This window comes from Canis lupus, chromosome 12 (assembly GCF_003254725.2).
Source record: "Canis lupus dingo isolate Sandy chromosome 12, ASM325472v2, whole genome shotgun sequence".
Taxonomy (NCBI): Eukaryota; Metazoa; Chordata; class Mammalia; order Carnivora; family Canidae; genus Canis; species Canis lupus.
Window position 1 is genome coordinate 20,916,973 of NC_064254.1, and position 15,299 is coordinate 20,932,271.

Here is a 15,299-nt window from a genome sequence, read left to right on the forward strand (position 1 = left end):
TTCCTTCCTCCCCCACCTCCAAACAAGAATCCTACATTTATTAAATGCCTAATAATAAAATGTTCACAGATCTGTTTTTCACATTTTGTTCATTTTCCACTCTGTATTCTGTTTGCATTAAAGTATTTCTGGAAATATTTAATTATGAATATAACATGAAACATCAAAAAAGAATCAATAGCAAAAGCTTCTATTTTAGATATTCTAGAGGGCATATTTATATAAACAACTCTGACATTTTGAAAAATCAATTTTAAAATATACTAAAAGTGGATTAATGTATTTGCTCTCCCAGTCCACCCATCCCACCACCCCTACAATGCAGCTGCCCTTCTTCATTTAGGAACACAACAATTCAGGACAGTGATCAGAGCACATTTAAGGCAGACACTTACCTCACAGAACATATAGAGAGACAGCAATGTGAGGCCAAGGTTATATACCACTAAAATTCCCCGGCAAGAGAATGGCTGCCTATTCTTCATGTATTTTGGTCCCAGCCATACAATTAGTAAGTATATGACAGAGCAGATAAAAGTGGGTATGTAATTGTCCAGAAGAAACCATCCTTTTACTCTGGTATCTGGAAAATAAGAAAAGGAAAATATTTAGTGATAAAAAAACAACCATAATTTTTTTTCAAATATTAAAAATCTTCTCTCCCCATAATTTTATAATAGTCATCTAATACTCAAGTTCCTAAATGCCAACAAAGCAACTGGAAAGAAAGCAAGAGTTTTCAATATCTGTCATAAAAGGTGAGGTTCCTCGTTACATGTTCTGAATAACGTGTAGATCATGCATGGTTTTTGCTAAAGTAAAAAAAAAAAAAAAATCCTTTCTAAGAATCATAAAGAAAGCAAGGAGAAAGCTAAATTTTCCACTAGCTATATTGGCCAGATCTGCTGAATGAATGATGCACAGGACAATGAAACTCCAGAAATGACAGTCTTTGAACTCCAAAGTCCTCACCTGAAATAAAGTATCTGCTAGCCTACCCAGCCAGCATGTGCAGACTCAGAGAAAATGGGCTATTTATCCAGCTCAACGACAATCAGTGATTAGAAAGGCAGCATTTGCTCTAAGTGCAATGGTCAGCAGCAGAGGAGACAATTTTTAGGGGGGAAAAAAAGGATGAAATATGACCGAGCAGTGAAGTGACTACTAAGGAACCTCCTGAGCAGCAGAAGCTTGAAAGCAAAGACCTACAATGATTCAAGGGAGCTACAGTGTAAGAGAGATCTCCCTTACTCACATCTTCTTTCCCCAGTGGGGATGAGGAAAATTAGTTCCAAGTAGCTGCCAGCAGCAATCTGACAGCCCTCTCCTCAGATGGGGGTAACCTCCTTGGCAGCCAGACTCCCTAGGTGTTAACCTATCCCTTGCAAGTCAACTTCATCCTGCAGCTGACTCCCAGGAAGCCACCTCTTCAGCACGTTTCCCTTGGCATGCTGCTTTTATGAACTCTCAAATCTTATCTGCCCTCCAAGGTCACCTACTCTGGAGCTCAGAGGCACATGCAGGTTTTGCCTCTTCCATCTTCAGAGAAGCAGCAGCTAGTGGGGACAGTCTCTGTCCCTTCTTCGACCTCCTGACTGGGCCATCCTGCTACTTTCTCCCATGCTTTTTCTTCTGATCTTGTAGGAAAAGCACCCATCCACTTGGGGAATGGATTGTCACTCTCCTTTCCTGCAGACATTCTACATTCTCCTAATGTTTCTCTGCAGTGCTCCTCCCTTGGCTTCAGAGGGAGATGCCCTCCACCTTCTCACTACTACTTATGTTAAGGTGGTGGTGTGTGTTAGGACAGTTCTGCAGAACTGGCGGTTCTCAGAAATTCTTCAGGGAGGTGGCTGGCCCCAGGGAACTTAAGGAAAAGGTTTCTTAATGCCTCGTGTTCTCAACTCTGGGCCCCGGTTATCAACTGTAAGAAAGCAAGTTCCCACTTAGCAACTAACATTAAATTGTTACATATGTTTGTGTGTACATATATATCATAAACACGATAAATACACACACAAAAACCTCCCATTTTCTTTTACTTAATGTTCTATTTTATACCTTGCTTTTTAAGTTTTATAAGGCCATATGTGCAAGTATCCAACCTCCTTCATAATGCCAAGTACTTCCAGCCCAACTGTGGCTCCAGCAGTAAATTCTTAGGGATCTAGCCAACCCTGGTAGTCCTTGCCCACTCTCTGCTGACTTGTTCAGACATGGGCATGTGAAGCAACTGAGGCCTCTGAGCTCCCAAGGAAATGACAGTTGGGCCAAAAGCCCTGTGGAAGAGTTTCCTTGTTCTTAAAACCATGCAAATGAACAGATTTTTTTCCTCCTCCTCTGCAGGTGCTGTCTGGAGCTTCTGCACCATCCTACAACCATGAAAGGCAGAGGGACTTTTCTGAGGACAGAAGTGCTGATGTACTGAGAATGCAAAGTAGAACATGACAAGAACAAGTGTTCTGGTCTCAGGAGTTAGTCAATCTTGATAATGTAAACCGATCATTTTTATTATTGTTTCATCCATTTAATATTGGATTCGTTTCTCCCATAAAGTTGGAATAAGGCATCACTGTAACACAAATAAATACAAGATGATCTAATTTGTTTTTTTTTACTTGGCTGAACACTAATTTACTCAACCTGTTTCCCTCTTGATGGGCACCTAGATTATTTCCAGTCTTGTCAAGCAATGCTGGAGGGAACATACTTATTCCTATCTTTGCATAACTGATCAAGATAAGCCATAGGATAAAGTCTTGGGAGTCAAACAGCTGAGTCAAAGGGCATGTGCTTCTTGATTTCAAAGGAAGACACAATTACCCTCCAAAGAGGTCATACCAATTAGACTCTTTCTCCACATCATTACTATTACCAAATACATTTCATTTCTACAACACTAAGTGATGAATTCCTTTTCCTGTTTTCTTTTGTACTTGAAAAATCATCAGTGAAACTCAAAATATTTTCATCTGTTTAAAAGCTTCTTGCAATTTTTAAATGACCCTTCCTATGAACCTAATGAATTCCTTCTTTATAGATACATCAGGAGACATTACAGATGACGCTCGAAGAAATCAATATGGAGTGGATTTACTTCCTAAAAGGAAACAAACGATGAAGTATAAAAAGTGAGGTCAGGTGCATATATTACCCATCGAAGTGACACAACATGAAAGGACATTAATATGCCCTTAAAATTGTAAAAGGGGAAAAGTTTTAAATTACTCCAGCAGTACATCTTGGAAACTAATCTCATCTGGAGACTCACAAGAACTGAGGAAAACACACCACCAATGATGGTGAAATCTGCAGCATTTTCAGGCTGCAAGCTTTCCAGCATGATCTGATCCCCAGCTACAGTCAGCAGAGGGTCACAGCAGCTGTGTCTCTGCTCTGATAGCCAGGAACACTGTACTACTTCAAGACCGTTGTCACAGGACTTCTCCAGCCCCTTGTTATCCAGGACAAAGCATTAGTCTTATCACAGAAGACACTAATGTTTTCTAGAATCTCTTCATGCAATATTTATAAGTGTCTATAAGGGGAGGAGAGCAAAAAAACCAAAACCACCTTACCTCGGGGGCCTAGTAATGCCTTGAAATAGGTACTAAGTGATGCATCAAAATTTTCCATTTTAAAACCTATTAAGAAAAATAGACATTGGTTAATCTCTACTCAAAATGCTTTTTATACAGTTTTATCATAAAAGAACAAGAACAAACCTTTTCAAAGGATATACTACAGACAAGGTTATGTGGAAACTTTTTTTTTTAACTCCCCAAGTAATTTGTGTGCTAGGTCTAATTTGAAAATCACAGGGAATACAGAATCCCGTGAATTCACTTTATAAATGAAGTGCCAGTTTTCTGAACTTCTTTTCACAGTTCCATAAAAATGCCTTCCGCGAAGCTGGAATCTCAGTGGAGAAAAGAGTGGAACTGGACTGAGAAAGGTGGCAGACGGGAGAAGATCCCATCTGGGCAAGAACCAAAGCTTGAGGTAAGCTTGTCTGTAGCCAAGATAGGATGAGCCATGTTGGAGGAAGGAAGTCCACAGTGAGGAGATGGTTTCCTCTGCTTGCTATTTCATTAATTATTATTTAAAAATATTTCATGTCCATGGTAAAAAAAAAAAATCAAATATTAAAAACGAAAAGAGGCGCTAAAACCAAAAATCTCATTGCTTCACCCCAACCACAATTCCAAAGCCCCACTGTCAGAAGGAACCTGATGGTAACATTTCTTGGACATACCTCGAGATTTTTCTCTTCTGAGCACAAACGGCATCATGCCAATGGGTGTTAAAATTGTGGATTTCAACCCACTACTAGATGATTAGGTCAACTTAGCATTAAAAAAATAATTACAATAATAATAATCAGTGCTTTACCCTAATGAGAATGAATATTTTCATAAATCTTTCATAATATGTTACTGTATCATATAAGTATGATATATGTAAGTACAATGTACTCTGTTGTGATATAAAATATATTCTTACTATGGAGGTTGCAGTAAGATAACAAACAAAACAATGTTATATCAAGAAGAGTACATATTACTTACTTGCTTTCACTTAAAACATCTTGGAGATATAGTCTCCTATCAGTAGTTATAGATTTACCTTCATCTTCTAAGATTTTATAGCTCCTCACATTTGCCCCCATTTAAGATTTACATTTACAGTACAGCTAAGCATCTTTTCATATGCATATTGACTAGATTTTCTATATTAAAGTTAGAAAGTATATATTTTCAATTTTCCTTGTCATTACTCTTAATAGAAATAACCACAAATATTTTTCTTTCCCTCGGCAAAGGCAAAATTGGTTTTATTAACTAAGTAAGCTGTTAATCATTTAATGACACTTCTCTTCCTTGGCTTACCACACCGAAGTATATGTATTGTTTGGCTAATTTCATGGATAAACTTTATCCATGGACTCTAGTAGTTACAATGATGTTCATCCAGCCTACAGTGAGACAGAGACAGGTGGAGCCATCAAGAACACTTTGTAAGAAGTAGTTACCAGTCTTCTATAACTACTATCCTTCCCCCCAGGGGTGGGAGTGGGGTGACTCCTTCAACCCATGGCTGGAAACCAGAAACTTACCAACTTCCACACATCCAAGTGCCAACAATTATACACAATCACAGTGCTATATCACTTCTGAAATTCCAAAATTAAACAGCTTTTTAACATACTGCACTCCTAGGACCATTCTGGTCCTGATCCATTTTCCTGCACCAGACTAAACCTCTTCAGGGGACAGAAATTCTAGAAAATCTCAAGAATTGGTTAAGCTTTACACTCCCTAAGCAGAATTCCTCTTAAAATGGGTACCATCTTTAAATAAGAAATGCTTTATCTATTAAAAGTCCTACAGTTAGGGACCCCTGGGTGGCTCAGCGGTTTAGTGCCTGCCTTCAGTCCAGGGTCTGATCCTGGAGTCCCAGGATGGAGTCCCACATCAGGCTCCCTGCATGGAGCCTGCTTCTCCCTCTGCCTATGTCTCTGCCTCTCTCTCCCTCTGTGTCTCTCATGAATAAATAAAATAAAATAAAATCCTTAAAAAAATCAAAATAAATAAAAGTCCTACAGTTAAAAAACAATTCAACCATACCTAATTATTTTTTTCATCATCTACTGAAGATCATCTAGAACACATAAGTTTTTAGAAGACAAACATCATGTTTCTGTGAAATTGAAATCACTGATACAATTTAACTTTATCCACGTATATGGAGGTCAGGGATTCCCCTTCACCGTCAACAAAAAGCAAACAAGCATAAGGAGGAGCAAGGTTATAAACACCTTGACTACTGGACTGATGACTAATGGACAAGATGCCCATGGGGGGCAAATCCACTTTCTTCCAAAACATTTTAAATCTAGATTCTGCTTTTACTTAATGGGTATACAGCTTACTAACGGATCATATTACACATATAAAAATCAGGTATTAAGTACAAAGTAGCTGAGAGCAGGTATACAGGCATAACAGGCCAGCAGGGGATTAGGTGGCTAAGTGCTGGGCTCTTTATCAGACCACTTGGGTTTGAAACCCACTTTGTCCACTTACTAGCAATGTGACTCTGGACAAGTTATTTAACCTCATATCTGTAAAATGGTGGCAAATGTAGAGGAATTACTTCAAAGGTTAAGAAGATCAAATGATTTAATACACATACAATCCTCAGAGCTGTGCCAGGCATGCAATAAGCCCTCAATAACAGTTTCCTACTATATGTATGCAATGAGTTCAACTATGAAGTTGAGAAATACTGCCAACCATCTGTGGCCCCTCGTGCTTCTTAGCAGGGACACTGCAGAGTTCTATACCTGGCCCATGTACTTACTCAATGCCATCAATGAGCCCCCAGTCATCAAGATAACCCACCCACGCCTTTCCGGCGGTGACGACCTCCCCACGAGAACATGCCTCTTGCGAAGGATCTCCTGCACCCATCCGCGGAAGAGGAGAAGAGGAAGCACAAGAAGAAGCGCCTGGTGCAGAGCCCCAACTCCTACTTCATGGACGTGAAGTGCCCAGGATGCTACAAAATCACCACCGTCTTCAGCCACGCACAGACGGTAGTTCTGTGTGTCGGCTGTTCTACTGTCCTCTGTCAGCCCACGGGAGGAAAAGCAAGGCTTACAGAAGGATGCTCCTTCAGGCAGAAGCAGCACTAAAAGCTCCCTGAATCAAGATGAGTGGGACACTATCCCAATAAACAGATTTTGGATTAAAAAAAAAAAAAAAGAAGATAACCCACCCACAATGTTTTCTTCAATGTCCCCCACAAAACAGCAATGGAGGGTGGGTGAACTGATAACATGACATGAGAGAGGGGCTGATCAATATGAGGCATTATCTAAAGATGGAAGACAAGGCTAAAATGAATGTAGTAATGAGCTACATAAACATCAAGGACCTACTGTGTACAAAGGATCGCTGAGCAGGGATAAACACAAAAGGAGCATACCTAGACACCTAGAACAAACTAGACATTTACAGTGCGGAAAGAAACCAGATGCTGGGCAGCCTGGGTGGCTCAGTGGTTTAGTGCCACCTTCAGCCCAGGGCATGATCCTGGAGACCTGGGATCGAGTCCCACGTCGGGGTCCCTGCATGGAGCCTGCTTCTCTCTCTGCCTGTGTCTCTGCCTCTCTCTCTCTCATGTCTCTCATGAATAAATAAAACCTTAAAAAATTTTTAAAAAAAATAAGAGACCAGATGCTATAACGCAAAAACAAAACCAAAGTAACCCAGCAAATGAGTAGACATTAGAATGATACATACAACAAACTGTATAATTAATACTAAGCTGTAAAGTTAATATTCAAATCATTAGGAAAACACCTGACAAAGCAATAAGGGAATCATTCTAAGTTTTAACCAAGAGGCCTTCCAGAGGAGCTATAACCAGTTTTGTTTTGTTTTTTAAATGTAAGGAGGATACAGAAAAGGTGGAAACAAGTTAAAAAAGAAAAAGTAGAAAATGAAAAGGAACTGATCTGTGGGATGGAATTGGGAGGTGGGCAGAATGTGAGTGGTCTTAGAAAAAATTAGCCCCAGGAACCGGTATAGCGACCTAGGAATAATGTCTAGGACATCATTCAATTTGAGAATCTAGGCTAACATCACAGTAACAGAAAAGCAGCTTGATTAAACATAAGGTAAAATTTCAGTCCAAGAATCCTGAAGCCAGCAGCAGGTTACCAAAAGAAACTGTGAAATTTAGTATTTGGAGATATTAAAGAATTCTGTTACAAGCCATCTGTCCTGAGTATTCCCAGTCTAAACCCATCCTGAGCAGAGGCCCTTGGAAGCTGGCAGGCACAGGAACACTCTTGTGACTAAGATGGAACATCTCTACAAAAGCATACACACAAGACGTGATTTTTCTCGGTAAGAGCACATCTGTTCTTAGACTGCATTTCTCCTTCACTTGAGAATTCTTGTCTTAGTTTGGCAGAACTTTTCACAAGCAAACTTAGGAACACAAGGGTGGCTTGGTGGTTGAGCATCTGCCTTTGGCTCAGGGCATGATCCTGGGCTTCTCCCTCTGCCTATGCCTCTTTCTCTGTGTGTCTCATGAATAAATAAATACAATCTTTAAAAAAAAAACACTTTAGGAACATATGAAACAGCTAGTAAAACATTCCCTGAAAGAACATATACGGAGAATAACAAGAGAGTGGCGTGTTACTCTCGAAATGTCTATAGTGAAAGGGGAGAAAAGATGGCACACAGGTCGTCAGTCAGTGGAGTCCAGATCTGTGAACCACAGGTCTGATTCTGGGCTGCACTCTGACACGTTAAATGCTTCCCCCAAACTCCCCCTCTACCACACTCACAGCTGGATGCGTACTGTAACCCTGTCAGACATAGGTGTTTGTTTTCACACAGGTTACCAAGAGACAGTCGCCAAAGGTTTACTTTCATCGTTTACTCAGCATAAGCTCACGTTTCTGTCTAGCCAGCCGTGTATCCAACACCCCTCTGTACCATGTATTCACTTTCTCACACGTCGTGCACTTCCCAAGTGCCTACTATGTGCCAGGCACGTAGGCGCTGAGGGATGCAGCAGGGAACGAGATGAAATTCCAGGCTGGCAGAGAGACATGCACCTATAGTATCTGTTATGTAAACTGTCAGTAAAAAAGTAATACAGCAGGGGTGGGGTGGGATCATGAAGCATGATGTACTCTGGAAAATATAGTTAGAGAATGCAGCCCCAAGAAGGTGACAAGAGAACAGATACCCGAGAGGGGCAGAGCATCAAGGCAAAGGATATCCCAGTTAGCAGAACAGGTGAATACAAGGGCCCCAAGGCCAGTGCGTGCTTGGCATGCTCCAAGGCCACGGGGTAGGCCAGGAGGAGGTGGTAGTGGATGGCAAGTATGGGAGTCCTCCTGTCCTCCACTCCCTGCCTAGCACCCAGCGCTCACTCGGTAGTGGTCCACAGAAAGCAACCACATGGCACAACTTGCAGACAGCATGTGGCCAAAAGGCGAGGAAGAGAAGATGCCAAGCCTTAATTGCTCTCACTGCCACTGTCCCCTCATGATCCTGACTGCAGCCTGCTTGCCAGCACCATGCCCTTTTTCTCCTCATCTTCCTTGCTGAGCCGTAGGCATATGACAAAAGGTTTCAGCAAATTAATTCTTCACTGCCAGGCGGGGCTGGCCCACCCTGCTGGGTGAATCAGACACATGCTGAGTGGCCTGTGGGCCCGGCTCTACTCTTTTGTACTTTTCTAAAGGAACAGGAGAAGCAAAGGGCCCTGCAAAAACCCTTGACACTTTGCCTAGTGACCTGCAATCATGGGAACAGTATGACCCACTTTGCACAAGACATTCAACCATATTGCCAGGTCTGTGGCCTGCCTGATTGCTGCAGGGCCTCACTCTTCTAGGCGGCCCGTGGGCCAGAGATATTACTTCTCAACCACCTGAGTCACCGTACTGGCAGCTCGGGCAAGCCAGGCCAAGTGGGAACACAGCTGCTCCGTACAATTGTACTAGCAGGGACCAAGCCCAGGCACTGGGCCCATGGTAGAAGAGCTTTGGTCCTAAATGAAGAAAAGAACAAGCCATTCTTTGATCTGGCCAGGAAAGGGGGTGGTCAGGACCTCCCAGGAACCAGATCACACTGACACCAGGCCAAGCATCGCTTCCCTATCTTCCATAATGCCAAGTCTCTGATGCCCTCTCAACCTTACAGGGCTTCCCAGACTTACAGGCCACGATGGGAATAGGATCTGTCAAAAAAAAAAAAAAAAAATCCAAGCATAACAGTATTCAAAGTATTCACTAGTTCACAGGCCACAAAGAAAAGATAATGACATTAAAAATGGGAAAAGGATAGAGATCAGAGACAGGTAACTTAGAATAGAATTTAGGGGCACCTGGGGGGCTCAGTTGGTTAAGTATCCCATTCTTGATTTCAGCTCAGGTCATGCTCTTAGAGCCGTGAGACTAAGCCCTGTGTCAAGCTCCGTCCTGGTGTGGAGCCTGCTTAAAATTTTCTCTCCCCCCTCCCCACCCCCTCTTAAAAAAGAACATATTTTATTTATTTTATTTTTAAAAAAGATTTTATTTATATTTATTCATAAGAGACACGGTGAGAGAGAGGCAGAGACACAGGCAGAGGGAGAAGCAGGCTCCCTGCAGAGAGCCCTATGTTGGGGGGCTGGATCCCTGGACCTGGGATCTGGGATCATGCCCTGAGCCGAAGGCAGACAGACGCTCAGCCACTGAACCACCCAGGTGCCCCCGGAAAGAACTGATTTTAAAGAATTCCTCTTTTATGCACATTTTCCAAAAGACAGTTGCAAGCTGCCTCTTGCTATCAAATTCTAGAGTGTTTGCGGTAACCATGTAACTGTATTACAATTGTGCCTCACCGCAAGTATCTAAGAAAATTAATTAATGAGCTCGGAGCCTGACAACGTGGGGGTGGATCCCAGAACTCCAAGACCATGACCTGAGCCTAGGTCAGTTACTTAACCCACTGAGCCACCCAGGTGCTGCGAATCACATGTTAATTCTATGTCCTGCAGCAAGTTCCTGCCGCCACACATACTAAGAGTGGTAGGACACCTGAAGCCTGAATGCAAGAGAAACATCAGAACTACCACGGCCTGAAATGCAGAAACCTGACCATACTGATGCAAGCAGAACACAGAAAGGCAAAACCTCATCCTCCAGAGAGAGCCCTGCTCCTGTGGAAAATCTGTCAGCTCCCTCCAGGAAGAGTATGTCCAGGTGAATCATTTGTGTGAGGTTAAATAACCACTAGTGTTCTCTTTGATCTAAAGAGTTTGCTGGAGGCTTGTTCAAAAGAGATAAATAAAAAGACACCACATTAAGCTTTAAGCAAATCAGTTGCGCCCCCCCCAGCTTTCCATCTGGCACCCAAGAGGGACCACAAAATGTGAGAGAATGGGAGGGGGTGACAATAGAAGGGTGCTGGGGTTAACGAGAGATGGTGTAGAAAGTTGCTTCCTTCACAGCTCTCAAGATGAGTTTTTGGTCTCGCTGAGAATGCAAATGCTATCATCTTGGCTGTTTATATCTGCAGCAGGACAAGGGGGAAGGCTGCTCAGAGGCTGAAAAGTATGAAGATCTTAGGGCAAATCTGTTTTAAAAGACATCAAGATTTTAAAAAATTTTTTGCTATAGTGAAGAAAGTTGATTTCCTAAACTCACAAGCAGTAACGATCTCTAGGGTCAAGTCTTGGCTTTGCTTGCTGCTACGGCCATCGTAGGAGGCAGCGGGCAGTTTGCTGTGAAAACTGCCTTGCCTGTAAAATCAGTCAAGTCACATGGCCTTTGGCTTACAGATGTGTTTACTGCAGATATTTAACTACTGTTTAGTAGAACTTCCTCATCATATGCTGTTTTATGCTTTGAATGGTCACAATTCATCTAAAAATGAGTCAACTGAGCTGACGAGCTACGAGGGGTCAGGATGAAATCTGCCTCCACTTTCTCTTCTCCTACCCATTCATCTCTTTAACAGTCAACTTGTGTTAGGCAGGCATGGGAACATTCTTCAAGTTGGCTGCCAATAACACAAAACATTAAATAGTGCTTTAATTTGGGAGTCACAACACTCTTTCCTGAATTTAAAAAGGTTTTTCTAGGTTGGAGAAAATCAGCTCCAGAATGAGAGGAGGAACGTAAACCATACCTTGCTCAGAAATGTCAAAATATAAAATATAAAAAACACTATCATAAAGACCGTGAGGGGAATGATATCTAAATGCTAACAAGCTTTCAGATACGAAAGTAAACTGACAACAGAATTCCTTTAGAATGCTGGCATTTAAAAAAGTGATAACTCCGGATTAAATAAATCTTGGCTCGAGAGACACTATCTGCCATATCAGCACTGTTCACTCTGCCAAACCACGAATCTATGCTGCTTCTTTTTTCCCTGCAGGATTCCCATACTTTCTAACCTCCATTCTACGGGCATAACAATCTGACACAATCATGTTGCTTACCACACTTCACCCAAGTAGAGAGAGAACACAGTCTTACTCAGGGCTTTGGATAAATAATTGCAAAAGGAGGGCACGACAAAGGACTGTTTCAGGTTGGCTCCATGGTTAGAGGCAGGTGAACAGCCTCACTCTGGAAAAGTGTTCAATGGGGGGTGGGGTGGATTTTAAATGTTGCAATAATCAATTTTCCTTATTACAAAGGTAAGATTAGGGATCCCTGGGTGGCGCAGCGGTTTGGCGCCTGCCTTTGGCCCAGGGTGCAATCCTGGAGACCCGGGATCGAATCCCACATCGGGCTCCTGGTGCATGGAGCCTGCTTCTCCCTCTGCCTATGTCTCTGCCTCTCTCTCTCTCTCTGTGTGTGTGACTATCATAAATAAATAAAAATTAAAAAAAAAAAGGTAAAATTAGACAGGTCAAAAGAGAAGTGCCCATCTCCCACTCCTTAGCTGCCCACCAGTTATTTAAGAAGTACTATTTTTTTTTTTTTAAGAAGTACTATTTTAACCACTGCTGGTTAAAGAAGGACTCCAGTGGAGTCACCTCTGTGGCTTTGTTTTTAAGTGAATCATCTGTGGATCTTTCCTCCCTGCTGTCCCTTAAGGTCTTCATTTCCAGCCCCATCTCCAAGGCCCAGATTAGATGTTGCAAAGACTCCCCATTGGCCACTTGCAACTTTGCGGTCTTGACAAGTCAGTTAGCACATATCAACTTCAACTCTGACAGGACTTGCATACTTAGGTTTTCAGGTATTATGGGAACACACTTTGCACCTCTAGGTAAAGCCCAAGTCCCTCAAAGGGCAAGTATTCCAACTTGTTCTATGCATACAAAAATTATTTATTGGTGATACCATCACTGAGGAGATATACCTGCTATTATAAAACGGAAGAGGGTGTCAGAGAGTGATACACATGAGCCCACAATGGCAGCTTCCTAAAACATGGACTAAATCCTACTTACAGAAGGTGTTCCCCAGAGAAGAGCTCTGCAGTGCTAGGGATTTGGAACTCTAAGGGAGTTGTTCTCCTCATAAGATGTGAAAGATACAATAACAAAATACCAAAATGCTTAACACACACACCCCCTCCTTAAAGAGTAGAAGGAATTTCTTCCCCACTCAGTAGATGTAGATAATTTTTTCAGCAGTAGGAAGGAGGAGAGTAACATAACCTTCAAACTTTTTTTCTAGGGGAATTCTTATTCACAGTTAAAGAAAAGAACGTGCCAACAAATTCAAAGTCCTTTCCCAAGTTCTCAGAAGGAGGATTAAAGGACCCCATACACTACCCCACTTACCCAACAACATTTGGAGAGGATTGGCCAAAAAAATTACTCTTATAGAGTTTTATTACCTTAAAGATAACAACTTTATTCTCACTTGTTCACAAAAGAACAAGAACGGGTAATGATGACTTCTGCTTAGGTGAAGCACCCTGTCATCTGAAAAAGACCATGCTAATCTACATAGAGAACATTCCTTGCTGATGGATGAAGGCTAGATTGCTGCAGATGGACTTAGAACTCTGCTCTCTAGAGTTTTGCTGACTAGTTAATCCCCAGAAGGCTACAGTGAGAAGGCAAAAGATCAAGTGCCGGGATTCAGTCATCCCCGTGACTAGTTTTATTTCTGTGCTCCCAGTAATTCTCACAGAAGAACTGTCCTTCTCTCTACTAGTCAACAGAAAGGCGCCTGACTCACTGAATTAACAAATACTTAACAAGTGCCTACCATGTGCCAAACAGCATACTGCTTGATCAGGAAATGACAGCGGATATGGATGTGATATGGATGTGACCCCATCTTTTTGAAAGGTATAGCAATATACAGTGTGCAAAGATAACTGTGAGTCAATCACTTCTGGAGAACAGTGATTAGGAGCCTATACTCTGGAGCTATACAGCTTGGGTTCAAATCTCTGCCCCATCACTTAACTGGCCATGTGACCTTGGGCAAGTGACTCACTCTTTCATGCCCTGGTTTTATTATTTATAAAACAAATGAATTACAGAGGCACCTGGCTGGCTCATTCTGTAGAGCATATGACTCTTGATCTTGGGGTTGTGAGTTCAAGCCCCATGATGGGGGTAGAGGTTATTTTTTAAAAAATAATAAATGTTCTATAAAGAACTTATTAAACTCAACAGCAAAGAAACAAACAATCCAAACATGAAATGGGCAAAAGACATGAACAGAAGTTTCACAGAGGAAGACACAGACATGGCTAGCAAGCACATGAGAAAATGCTCCGCATCACTGGCCATCAGAGAAATACAAATCAAAACCACAATGAGATACCACCTCACACCAGTGAGAATGGTGAACATTAACAAGACAGGAAACAACAAATGTTGGAGAGGATGTGGAGAAAGGGGAACCCTCTTGCACTGTTGGTGGGAATGTGAACTGATACAGCCACTCTGGAAAACTGTGGAGGTTCCTCAGAGTTAAAAATAGATCTGCCCTACGAACCAGCAATTGCACTGTTGGGGATTTACCCCAAAGATACAGATGCAGTGAAACGCCAGGACACCTGCACCCCGGTGTTTATAGCAGCAATGTCCACAATAGCCAAACTGTGGAAGGAGCCTTGGTGTCCATCGAAAGATGAATGGATAAAGAAAATGTGGTCTATGTATACAATGGGCTATTACTCAGCCATTAGAAACAACAAATACCCACCCCATTTGCTTCGATGTGGATGGAACTGGAGAGTATTATGCTGAGTAAAATAAGTCAATCGGAAAAGGACAAACATTATATGGTCTCATTCATTTGGGGAATATAAAAATTAGTGAAAGGGAATAAAGGGAAAGGAGAGAAAATGCATGGGAAATTACAGTGAGGGCGACAAAACATGAGACACACCTAACTCTGGGAAACGAACAAGGGGTAGTGGAAGGGGAGGTGGGCTGGGGGTTGAGGTGACTGGGTGACGGGCACTGAGGGGGGCACTTGGGATGAGCACTGGGGGTTATGCTAAATGTTGGCAAACTGAACTCCCAATAAAAAAATTAATAATTGGGGATCCCTGGGTGGCTCAGCAGTTTAGCGCCTGCCTTTGGCCCAGGGCACGATCCTGGAGTCTGGGATCGAGTCCCACGTCGGGCTCCCGGCATGGAGCCTGCTTCTCCCTCTGCCTGTGTCTCTGCCTCTCTCTCTCTCTATCATGAATAATGAATGAATGAATGAATGAATGAATGAATAAATCTTTAAAAAAATTAATAAAAATAATAAATGTAATTACAGTACCTTCCTCATGTGATTAATTGAATAT

General features: G+C 42.1%; 2 protein-coding genes across 4 annotated transcripts in view; one reads left to right on the forward strand and one right to left on the reverse strand.

The window, feature by feature from the left end:
- ELOVL5 (ELOVL fatty acid elongase 5) overlaps window positions 1-15,299 on the reverse strand; it is a 74,890-nt gene that overhangs the window by 23,931 nt on the left and 35,660 nt on the right. For 2 of the 3 annotated variants that reach the window (XM_025419043.2, XM_049092161.1), the window contains 2 exons: window positions 3,579-3,644; window positions 396-583 (listed from right to left, as the gene is read on the reverse strand). In XM_025419043.2, the coding sequence (XP_025274828.1) occupies window positions 396-583; window positions 3,579-3,636 (246 nt within the window). In that variant the 5' untranslated portion in view covers window positions 3,637-3,644. Of the gene's footprint in view, window positions 1-395; window positions 584-3,578; window positions 3,645-15,299 lie in introns of those variants that run through there. The other variant, XM_025419044.2, reaches the window with a different exon arrangement.
- On the forward strand, window positions 6,410-6,764 carry LOC112641762 (40S ribosomal protein S27-like). The gene has a single exon (XM_025419046.3). It carries the CDS (start codon window positions 6,443-6,445, stop codon window positions 6,695-6,697), a length of 255 nt encoding a protein of 84 aa, XP_025274831.1. The 5' UTR covers window positions 6,410-6,442; the 3' UTR covers window positions 6,698-6,764.